The sequence below is a fragment of the Acipenser ruthenus genome, chromosome 5 (genome assembly GCF_902713425.1).
Source record: "Acipenser ruthenus chromosome 5, fAciRut3.2 maternal haplotype, whole genome shotgun sequence".
Lineage (NCBI taxonomy): Eukaryota > Metazoa > Chordata > Actinopteri > Acipenseriformes > Acipenseridae > Acipenser > Acipenser ruthenus.
Window position 1 is genome coordinate 9,865,740 of NC_081193.1, and position 12,278 is coordinate 9,878,017.

The following is a 12,278-nucleotide window of genomic DNA, read 5'->3' on the forward strand; positions in this document are numbered from 1 at the left end:
GAGCCAGGGATGGGGAGGGGAGGGGCGAGCAGGTCGGGAGGTGAGGGGACAGAGGGAGTCAAGGGAAGAGAAGAGGGTGGAGGTAGCAGAGTCTACAGAGAGTTGTGAGAAGGAGTCGATAGGAGGGAGGTGAGAGAGAGCAGTGGAGGCAAGGACAGAGGGGGAGAGAGAGCGGCGGTTACGGCGAGAGGTGACAGTGGGGGTAGGAGGAGCAGGGGGAGAGGGGAGAGACGGAGAAAAAGAGATTAAATAGTGATCAGAGAGGTCCAGGGGGGTGACGGAGAGGGTATTAAGTTATAAGGCACAGGCAAGTATTTTTTTCTTTCAGCACACTGATCGACAGAAGGCAAGCACCTCTGCGCTCAACACCTTATAAGACTGTAGCCAAGTAAACAGTCCAGGTTAAGTTCTGTGAGGTTATAATAGCACACAGACAGACAGTGTGCAGAGAATTAAAATTCCACAGAACTGAGCCACCAGAAAGTATGGTAAGAAGCACAAGACAGCAGCAAGTTTAGTACTGAATTTATAGTATAGCTTCCTGGCACAGAAACAATGTTTACAGGAAGCTAATTAGACAGCTTTCTACAATACATGCATTGTGAAATGGAATAGCTTTATACTATTAAATCAGGTGTGCATAAAAAGGTATAAGAACATGTTTGTAACATGTCTGCCACCTGTCCTACCAGAGGTAGTTCTGTGCAGTAAAATGAAACAAAACACTCATTGTCTCCCATTTATTGTACTTAAATAAAAAATAAATTAAAATTTTTTTTTCCATAGAAACAGCATAAAATGTGACCCGCCTCTTAGTTATCCATTTTGTTGCATTTTATTAACTGGCTTAAAAACATTAAATGTAGGCAACATTAAAATGAAGTTACTGGTCCCTAGTAGTGCCCAAAGGTATCAGGACAGACTAAACCATGCCAGAGTCTGCAGGTTAAGCAATACGTGTTGAAGAGCAAGTTGAAGGAAGTTCTACTCCACTTTCCCAAGCGCAGGAGACGGGCACAGAGTTAGAAGCAGTCTCCTCAACTTTAGCAATGCCACCTTGCTCTTTGATTTGCTGCATCAGTTGCCTGAGGAAACAAGAGATTACAGTTAGCACAGTGGAGACATTTTACATTAATGTTTAAAAAAAAAAAAAAAACACATAAATGAAAGAGTCATGCTAGCATTGTAAGAAAATAAACTACTACTGTTTCCTTAATAACTATTGATAACCTGAGTGTAGAAACACCAGGCACGACAAGCAATTCCAAATCACAGTAATCAGGTTTTATTATTATCATACGGGTACAATTATATAGTAGTAGTGCATTTCTCTGGAGTATATGAACTCGCTCTAATACAGAGTAAACGCTTAGCTGTTAGAATCTGGACAGTTGGACTGTGAGTGAGCTTAACAGTGTAACAATATGTGTAACCCATGTAGCCTGAAACCCCAACCCAGTATTCCTCCTCTCCTTATCAACTCCCCATAGCAACCCTATTTAGACCAGAAAAAGGGCCCCTCTCCTTGTCTCTTTTATCCAACACAGACCCTGAATATATCTTGGCTTATCTTGACAAGGTTCTCAGACATTACATGTGTTGAAAAAGTTCAGTTCTCAGCAAGAAAGAGTTAGTCAATTAAATGATCATTAAAAGTATATTAAAATACTAAAATAGTTATAGATATCCGCATTAAGTTTCCCCACAACATTTGAGTCATCTCACTAAGATTATTATTTTTATTTTTTTTAACTTGCAGCAGCCTTTTTAACAGGCAGACTACATAGAAACTGCCGCTCTGACCATTCTAAAAAGCTAAGTGTCATCTATACTAACCAGGAAGTTCTTGACATCACATAATGGATATCCGGCTTCTGGAATCCACTGAAGGTGGAAGATGCAGCAACCGTGTAGGCTCCCATATTCTCAAAGAGCATCCAGTCTCCAACCTGAAGATCTGGCATGTCACAGAGCTCAACAATGCGATCCAGACCATGACAAGTTGGTCCCCAAATGCTACAAGAGTAGAATCTCTCATCATGCTTAGGTTTCTGAAAAAACAGAACAAAACTATTTAGTGCAGAAGTTCCATGGGTTCAAAATTTACATCTAAATATGATAAGCGCCAACTAGAATTCTTACCTTGTGGAGAACCAGTCTTACATCAACATGGTCCAACAGGATGCATTTAAATGACCCATAAACACCATCATTAACGTAGTACATCAAAGTTCTGTCATTAGCACCATCATCCTCATCTGTAAAATTAAAGTAACAACTTCAGCCAGTCTTACCCCTTTATAACACAGTCACACATTATAGGTTATCTTTAAAACACTTTTTTATATTGAGATATTTACCTTCCCTGAAGACAACTTTCTTGGCAATGACATTGACAGCTAGTGTATAAGCAGATTCTACATAGTATCTTCCTGGTTCAGCAATGACCCCAACACCAGACTCAACAGGGAAGTATTTGTCAAGAGCAGCATTGATCACAGCAGTAAACTAAAAATAAACACAAATTAGATCTTTCATATATTGACTGTTGATAAATGGAGACATGAGGCGTTACTAATTTGAAATGTTTCATATTAGAGGGCAGATTTGCAGTTACTTTAAAGTAAACCACTATGGCTTTACTAAGGTGTTGAGAATGAACATTTACCTCTGCAAAATTCATCTTAACATCTTCCGAGCCAGGGAATCCGCCTCCAATATCCAACAAATTCATGTTGAACCCATGTTCTGCCTAAAGGAAAAATAAGAAATAAGAATGTTGCTGAACATGCATTAAATGTTAAACAGATCAGGACGTCATCGTGGCTGTCTGGTCCAGTGGTTAAAGAAAAGGGCTTGTAATCAGGAGGTCCTCGGTTCAAATCCCACCTCAGCCACTGACTCATTGTGTGACTCTGAGCAAGTCACTTAACCTCCTTGTGCTCCGTCTTTCAGGTGAGACATAGTTGTAAGTGACTCTGCAGTTGATGCATAGTTCACACACCCTAGTCTCTGTAAGTTGCCTTGGATAAAGGTGTCTGCTAAATAAACAAATAATAATACCACATTTTTTACATTATGTTTTTTTTTTATTCTTGTCCAGAGATACTGCTTGCAATACTTACTCCCATATCAAAGACACAACGAGCATCTGAAATGGCCTGGGTGAACGTTTCAGGATCAGTACAGCCACTGCCAACATGGAAGCTGTAAAGAGAAACCCCAAGTTAGTAGTGGCATTATTTAAGCCATTTCATTAGTTAAACGTCAGTTCATGAAACAAGCACTGAAGGGCAAAACATACCACTAAATGAACTTCTTTAAAAAGGAAAGATGATTCATACTTTGAAAACAACATTTAATTTCAAGTAAATGTAATCACATTTGTTTAATATATTCATTATGCAATGTAAATTTTGAGACCCAACAGTAAATTTGCTAACAAAAACATTCTGAAGTTACAGAATGTTACCAACCTTACTCCAATAACGTCAACACCCAGTTCCATGGCACACTCAAGTAGGAATCTGCAGGATTTAAGTGTTGCACCAAATTTCACACTCAAACGGCACACTGCTTTGGAGTCATCAGTGGCAATCCGAAGAACCAGCCTAAAATTAAGGACATGAATTTAGTACAGACAATAAAATGCAATAGTAAAAAAATTAAATAAAGCACGTCTTAACTATCTTCAATATTTATTAGTTTATTTTACTATAGAATAAAACTGCAGTAAATTGTAGCCATTTCACACCTTCAACTGGTTAGAGAATTGATTTCTAGCATATCACAAGTACAGAAATTTCATGGTATTCAGAAACACTAGTTTAACAATACAGCAATACAAATCTAAGTTTATACAGGGCAGCAGTGTGGAGTAGTGGTTAGGGCTCTGCACTCTTGACCGGAGGGTCGTGGGTTCAATCCCAGGTGGAGGACACTGCTGTTGTACCCTTGAGCAAGGTACTTTACCTAGGTTGCTCCAGTAAAAACACAACTGCATAAATGGGTAATTGTATGTTAAAAAAAGTGATATCTGTATAATGTCAAATAATGTATAATGTGATATCTTGTAACAACTGTAAGTCGCCCTGGATAAGGGTATCTGCTAAGAAATAAATAATACAAACTTGAGTGCATCTATTTAAACTAAACTTGCTCACACACCAATACTCTTTACACTACCTAAACAGTACGTGATCACCCTGTTCCAAACAACTGAGATTGTTATTTGCATTAGTATTCAAACAGTCCATGTACCTTGCTTGCACAATCACATTTTTGCATATAATTAGACAAGTATATGGAATACACACACACACTACAGTCACTGAAGAGATGTTTAAAAAAATTACTTACTTTGCATTACTGTTGCTTCTTGAAACTTTCGCAAGTTCAACTTCACTATCAAATGTCATCATCTGGACACCATGGGCAGCAGCATATTTAATCTGAGACACTTGTTTGCAAGGGTTAGCATAAATGATCCGCTCAGGAGAAACACTAGTGCTCTGGACCAGCTGAATTTCATTCTGCAAAACAGAGAACTGAAGTTGTCAATTCAGAACAGTGTACACATTTCAGGCAGTAGAACAGCAGGAATGTCTACACATTCCTGGACAAAGGCTTAGTCACTCATTTTATGGTTTAGAAGATTGATTTATAGCATATCACGAGTACAAAAATGCTAGTTCATCAATACTATTTTAAGTTCATACAAACTTGAGTGCATCTATTTAAACTAAACTTGCTCACACACCAATACTCTCTTTACACTACCTAAACAGTATGTGATCACCCGGTTTCAAACAATTGAGATTGTTATTTGCATTAGTATTCAAACAGTCCATGTACCTTGCTTGCACAATCAAATCCAGCACCCAGGGAAGCAAGGGTCATCACTACAGCTTTGCTGTCATTACATTTCACAGCATAATATGGAGTCACACGAGGAAGGGCGCGTGTCCATCGCATGTGCTTCTTAATAACATCACCGAGGTCCGCTACATAAAAGGCATCTTTGTCATCCTGGAGAAAAATAAATATATATATAATATATAGTTACACATTGATCAAAATCACACAGGAGATGCAAACATTAGGGTGTTAACAGTTTACAGTTTTAACATTTAATATTGTAACTTCATTGAAGGGTTTCACAATTTTAATTGTGAAAGTTGAAATAACCCATATGCTTAAGCATTTAAGACATCCCACATCCTTACAACACATTCACACTTACCGAAAGGAAGACCTCATTTATTTTTTGTTCCACAATATCTCTGGCACAGAAGCCTTCATCAAGGAAAGTGAAGTCAAAACCAGCAGTGCTGAAGCTGTTCATGTTTATGTTCTTGAATATGACTGGAGATCTACCAATTCAGACCAATGCAACAAACTGTAGAGAGGGGAAAAGGGAATGTTAAAATGCACACACACATACACATAATTAAAATTATACACATAATTAATATATATATATATATATATATATATATATATATATATATATATATATATATATATATATATATATATATATATATATATATATATATATATATATATATATATATATATATAAGCGCCTGTATCCTCTCCACTGAATTTGTGTCACACAAGTACATTGTAGTCTCTGACTGCCAATGTCAGAGAAGACTACAATTCCCAGAGGGTCGACCATTTTGAGACAATGGTTTTCACCTGTCTCCAATTAGGCAGATGTAAAAGAGGATGTTTTTTTCCAAACGGAGCTGTGTAAGGGCTACGACCCACGGAGAGACCTGTGTGTGCTGGAAATATGTTGAAGATTGGTGTTCTACCTGGGGGAAGCAATATTCCATCAGATTTACAGTATGACTAGTATTGCCTGGTTTAAGTTGTGATTTGTTTTGTTAGTAAACAGCTTAGCTGTCTGAATTGTAGAAAGGGGTAGTTAAAAGATAACAAAAAGGTTTAGTTAGTGCTCTGCACTAAGGAGCTTGTTTTTTTTACGTTGAAGAAACGCAACACTCAGGTCTAATGGATTTAATCAAATATTTTAAACATAGATATCAAACCAAATCAAAGAAAATGTGAATAAAAATACAGATCAAAGGATCATGATACGTTTTCAGTATAAAACGTGACACACTATCAAAATTAAAATATTATAAAGTTAGTATCGGGTATGACCTCCCTGATCATTAACACAATCCTGGCAGCGTTGACACATAGACCTGATCAGCCTCTGGATAGACTGCTGTGGGATGTTCCGCCACTCTTCCTGTGCAGCTGCAGTCAGCTAGCAAAGGTTGGCTGGTCGCGGTTGTCTCCTGTGGATGGCACTGGCGATTTGGTCCCACAGATGTTCTATTGGACTCAGGTCAGGAAAAAAAGATGGTCATGGTAAGACCTTTAAATTGTTTTCTTTAAGTTGTGCAATTGTAATCCTAGCACTGTGTGGTCTTACATTGTCCTGCTGGAAAATCGACACTTCCGGATTGGCTTGCAGGAATGGAAAAACTGTTGCCTCAAGGACTTCGTCAATGTATCGCTGAGCAGTAAGGTTGCCCTCAATCTACACCAAAGGAGTTCTTGTGTTAAATTCCTCCCCACATCATCACACTTCCATCGCCCCACCAGTTGGCTTGAACAACGCAACAGTCAGCATGACGCTCACCACAACGTCTCCACACACGTTGTCTTCTGTCAGATCTGTCAAGGGCAAAATGGCATTCATCTGCAAATAAAACACTCCACCACGCTCTCTGCCAGCACCTGAGATGTTCTCTGGCCCACAGAAGATGGTGATTTCATCTCTCAGCTGTCAACATGTTACCCCTGAATGGCCTCCGAGCATGCAAATCATTTTCATGCAGACAGCGAGCTACAGTTATTCTGCTGATGTGCGGGTTATTTCTTCCTGGAATTTCTCATGCTGTAGCCACTGCAGTCTGAAAAACGATTACGCAGATGGATTAGTCGGATCTGACAGTCCTGGGCTGGTGTGGTGACCCTCTGCCTTCCAGGACGTGGCCTGACCTTCACAGAGCCGGTTTCATGGTTTCTCTGGACTAGTCTGCTGATTGTTGAAGCAGAACATTTCATTCTCCGGGCAGCTTCTCTCAGACATGCCGCCTTCAATCATGCCGATCGCAACCAGGCGATCTTCATTACTCAAGCTGGGAATAGTCATATTTTTCGCTGTTCTTGCATTAATTAAAATCATGTCTTTTTGAATGGCTATTTATACAGATTCTTAATCAACTCATTTTGGCAAATTTAACTCAACTTAAATACCAAACACTGACCACCTGGCGTTTTTATGAAATCACATGAATTGAGCTCAGTATTTTGTTATCCCAAGGAACACTACTACTCAAACAATCAACAAATCTATCTGCTCACTATTTAAAATGTAAACATTATGTATGTGTCCAATGAGCTATTGATGTAAAACTGTGACTGTTGCATTTTCATTGTGCATATATATATATATATATATATATATATATATATATATATATATATATACAGACGTGCTCAAATTTGTTGGTACCCCTCCACAAAAAACGAAGAATGCACAATTTTCTCTGAAATAACTTGAAACTGACAAAAGTAATTGGCATCCACCATTGTTTATTCCATATTTAATAGAAATTAGACTTTGCTTTTGATTTTTTATTCAACATAATATTGTAAATAATAAAACAAATGAAAATGCCATGGACAAAAATGATGGGACCCCTAACCTAATATTTTGTTGCACAACCTTTAGAGGCAATCACTGCAATCAAACGTTTTCTGTAGCTCTCAATGAGACTTCTGCACCTGTTAACAGGTAGTTTGGCCCACTCTTCCTGAGCAAACTGCTCCAGCTGTCTCAGGTTTGATGGGTGCCTTCTCCAGACTGCAAGTTTCAGCTCTTTCCATAGATGTTCGATAGGATTCAGATCAGGACTCATAGAAGGCCACTTCAGAATAGTCCAATGTTTTGTTCTTATCCATTCTTGGGTGCTTTTAGCTGTATGTTTTGGGTCATTATCCTGTTGGAGGACCCATGACCTGCGACTGAGACAGGGCTTTCTGACACTGGGCAGTACGTTTCGCTCCAGAATGCCTTGATAGTCTTGAGATTTCATTGTGCCCTGCACAGATTCAAGGCACCCTGTGCCAGGCGCAGCAAAGCAGCCCCAAAACATAACCGAGCCTCCTCCATGTTTCACTGTAGGTATGGTGTTCTTTTCTTTGAAAGCTTCATTTTTTCGTCTGTGAACATAGAGCTGATGTGACTTGCCAAAAAGCTCCAGTTTTGACTCATCTGTCCAAAGGACATTCTCCCAGAAGGATTGTGGCTTGTCAATATGCATTTTAGCAAATTCCAGTCTGGCTTTTTTATGTTTTTCTTTCAAAAGTGGAGTCCTCCTGGGTCTTCTTCCATGGAGCCCACTTTCGCTCAAAAAGCAACGGATGGTGCGATCAGAAACTGACGTACCTTCACCTTGGAGTTCAGCTTGTATCTCTTTGGCAGTTATCCTTGGTTCTTTTTCTACCATTCGCACTATCCTTCTGTTCACTCTGGGGTCGATTTTCCTCTTGCGGCCGCACCCAGGGAGGTTGGCTACAGTTCCATGGACCTTAAACTTCTTAATAATATTTGCAACTGTTGTCACAGGAACATCAAGCTGCTTGGAGATGGTCTTGTAGCCTTTACCTTTACCATGCTTGTCTATTATTTTCTTTCTGATCTCCTCAGACAACTCTCTCCTTTGCTTTCTCTGGTCCATGTTCAGTGTGGTGCACACAATGATACCAAACAGCACAGTGACTACTTTTCTCCATTTAAATAGGCTGAATGACTGATTACAAGATTGGAGACATGTGTGATACTAATTAAAGAAACTAATTAGTTTGAAATATCACTATAATCCAATTATTTATTATCTTTTCTAAGGGGTACCAACAAATGTGTCCAGGCCATTTTAGAATATCTTTGTAGAATAAGCAATAATTCATCTCTTTTCACAGCTTCTTTGCTTTATTCTATGACATACCAAAGGCATGCAAGTATACATGATAAAATAGCTTTTAATGTCATCACTTTTCAGGAGGAATGAAGCATTATTTCAATGAGCTGTAAGGGTACCAACAAATCTGAGCACGTCTATATATATATATATATATATATATATATATATATATATATATATATATATATATATAGTTGCATAGCTAGGGGTGGTTTTAGGGGTTTACAGTAAGTGCAAATACTACTACTAAAATGCACTATGAAATAGGATGCAGCAAGTTAGGATTACAACAAGTTATATCTACAATAACTTAATAGTTGTGCTAGGATAGTGCATTAGCTGAGGATCCAGCAATGTGTTCCTTAGATCAGGGAAGTCCAGTGCATATTAGTAGGAGGGGTAGATCAAGAGATCTACAAGTCCAGTCTAAACAGGTTTACCCCAATTTGGCTCTAAAAAGTATTTTCTCCACTGGCCATACACAACATTAATATAGCATTTCGATTTCAAGACCACCTCACTAACATACTTTGCATAAAATATTTTCTAAACAAAGTTTTTAGGGCAGGTGAAAGGCAGACACAAATCAAGCACGTCCTATATAGACTTAATTTGCTAAAATTAAATAAATGACCAATTGCTGCTCCAATTAAAACCAGGGCTCAGACTACACCTGTCTTTGCGATAGTGATAGGAGTTTATAACGGAGTCTTGTCTGATGAAAAAAACTGTCTGGGCTCCCCCAATTAAAACCCGTGCTCAGATCACGTGATCTGATACTGCTAGTACTGTGCTTATTATTATTATTATTATTATTATTATTATTATTATTATTATTATTATTATTATTATTATTATTATTATTACAGCCTCATTTGATGTTCTCTTCTTTTGTAATTTCTTTCTCAGTTTGCAATACTGTCACTTGGGTAGATGAACAGTAATTTTACGCTGCAGTTGCACCCACTTTCTCAGAACAAAAACTGGATCGGGCTCGAATGTGGCGGCAGTTGGTCTCATAATTCGCAAATCACTGCGACTCACACATGATTCAATTTACTTCTTATCATGAAGACGTTCATTGTGGTAAAATAGCTTTCACTCGCTAAAGCACACCCGTTTTGCATATGCCATGCAGAAAATCCGCTGACTGTCTCCTAACCTATCCACCGAGACGTGTCTAGCAGTCAGCAAGATACTAACTCGTGCTCACCAGGGGCCGGTTTTTCAACATTTTGTTAATCCGATTTCCGCGTTTGATCTGGATTACATTGTGCAATTGGGGTTTTTCAAAACATCGAAATGCGACCGGGATTACTGTGATCCACATTTCGTTAAAGTAATCTGATCGCATTTTTAATCAGATCAGGATTACTTTTACCCAAAACACCAGGATTATTGTGATCCTACTGCAGAGGTGGATTTAGCTTTTAAATGATCATAGAACAGCGATATTGTTTGAATTGTCATAGCAAACACGCACTATAGTCTATATGTCCAAATAGAGTGTTAGAATATAATATTTACATATTTTTTTAAGTTTTGTATCCATGCAAGCAAAAAGGAAAATACGTATTTAGTGGTATAGCTTTAATTTAAAAAAAAGCAAACGCATAAGTCTTCACATACGTCTCAAGCACTTCTGAGATGCTGGACTCCCGACCGACGAGCAGGACGATGAAGATATCTAAAAACACATATCCTTTTTTCAAAAGTGTTATTTTTATTGAATTTAGATTTAGTTATTTAATTTCTGCTAAGTAGGCATACATAAAATAACCAATATTTGCACGCGGTATATGTGCACTAACATTAAAAGTGTTTTAGATTTTGTTAAAAAAATATAATAATAATAATATAAAATAAAGTAAACAAAGTTGTGTATTAATCATTATTACCACGATCTTATTTATTTTGTTAAATTAGATTATATCATAAATAAGGCCTCTCAAAAAAAAAAAAACTATTAAGAGCCTATTCAAAAAACTTGATTTAATAGTGATCATTTGTTATCTGGACAAATGTAATCCAGCAGTGACATTTTCTGAAAAAAACGGATCAAAATTATCCAGATAAAAGTAATCTCGATCACAAAATATAGGAGTACAAAATCTGCATAACTTTGATCCAGATTAAAAATTTTGAAAAACCTGCCCCAGATAAATCGTGCGCACGAGATACGCCTTTTTGTGCCGAATGTAATCCAGGTGAATTGTGCAATCCAATGAATGGCATTTTGTGATAATATTTAGAGAAATTATTATTGCAATTAATACTGTTTTCAATGTATTTTGCGATATGTACAGACTTTAGAGCTTTGTAAAAGTAAAACTAATCAAACATACTTAAATATTTTAAGACAGACGTGTAGTGGACATAAAGTTGTATTAAAAAATATATTTGTTTTGCAATTGACGATTACCGGAATAATCTTACATCGATCTCAACGGCTGCGTTCACGATTCTCACACACTGTCCTTTTCATAGGGGCAGAACCCGATCACCCTCTGTTCGCCCACCACAAATTTCCACCAGTGTCACTTTAGGGGTTCCGTACAAAACACAGTTAAGCCTTGGAAAAAGCAAACTGAAAAAAAAGACTTACCTTAAAAAGTGGTGATGGGAATGACGCTTCAGCTCAAGACTCCTCAAGACTCACCTCTTCAGACAGCACCTGTAGACCTCCTCTTTTCCCTCTGGCCACTTATCACTCTTCCTTAAATGTGCTTTATTTGCTCTTATCTGCTCCCTATTTTACTGCATTTAATCCTGTACTTCAGAGTACTGTAATCTGCCAAGTGTTTAATCTGTAGTATTTTGTATTTAATCATATCCTGATGTAACTATCACTGACACTGTTATCTGCTCTGTTATTTAATTGTGTTTTGTCATATACTTGTACTTGCTAGAACCGAAGTCATTGTATTTTATCTTGCTCTTAATTGTATTAATACTTGTACTGTGATTCTTGAAATGTATTTTTGTTTATGAATGTAAGTCGCCCTGGATAAGGGCGTCTGCTAATAAATAAATAAATAAATAAATAAATAAATAAATAAATAAATAAATAATAATAATAATAATAATAATAATAATAATAATAATGAACCAAATTAATCAGTGTCACTAACAAAGCAGTGTTGCCAGGTCATCTCCTGAAGTTCCACCCAAGACGGTCCAGAAAATCAGCTAAATGACACCATTTCCCTACAAATTTAAACTAAATAAGCACATATATATATATATATATATATATATATATATATA

The 12,278-nt window shown here is 37.4% G+C and overlaps 1 protein-coding gene across 1 annotated transcript; it reads right to left on the minus strand.

Annotated features, from left to right (window-relative positions):
- Window positions 1-509: 509 nt before the first annotated feature.
- LOC117402435 (ornithine decarboxylase-like) lies at window positions 510-11,749 on the minus strand. Its single transcript, XM_034003565.3, has 11 exons — window positions 11,617-11,749; window positions 5,243-5,398; window positions 4,855-5,028; window positions 4,360-4,532; window positions 3,477-3,611; window positions 3,126-3,207; window positions 2,669-2,752; window positions 2,361-2,508; window positions 2,143-2,258; window positions 1,837-2,051; window positions 510-1,085 (listed from the first exon to the last, which is right to left on the minus strand). The coding sequence occupies exons 2-11, from the start codon at window positions 5,342-5,344 to the stop codon at window positions 947-949; spliced, it is 1,368 nt and encodes a 455-aa protein (XP_033859456.3). The 5' UTR covers window positions 5,345-5,398; window positions 11,617-11,749; the 3' UTR covers window positions 510-946.
- Window positions 11,750-12,278: the final 529 nt, after the last annotated feature.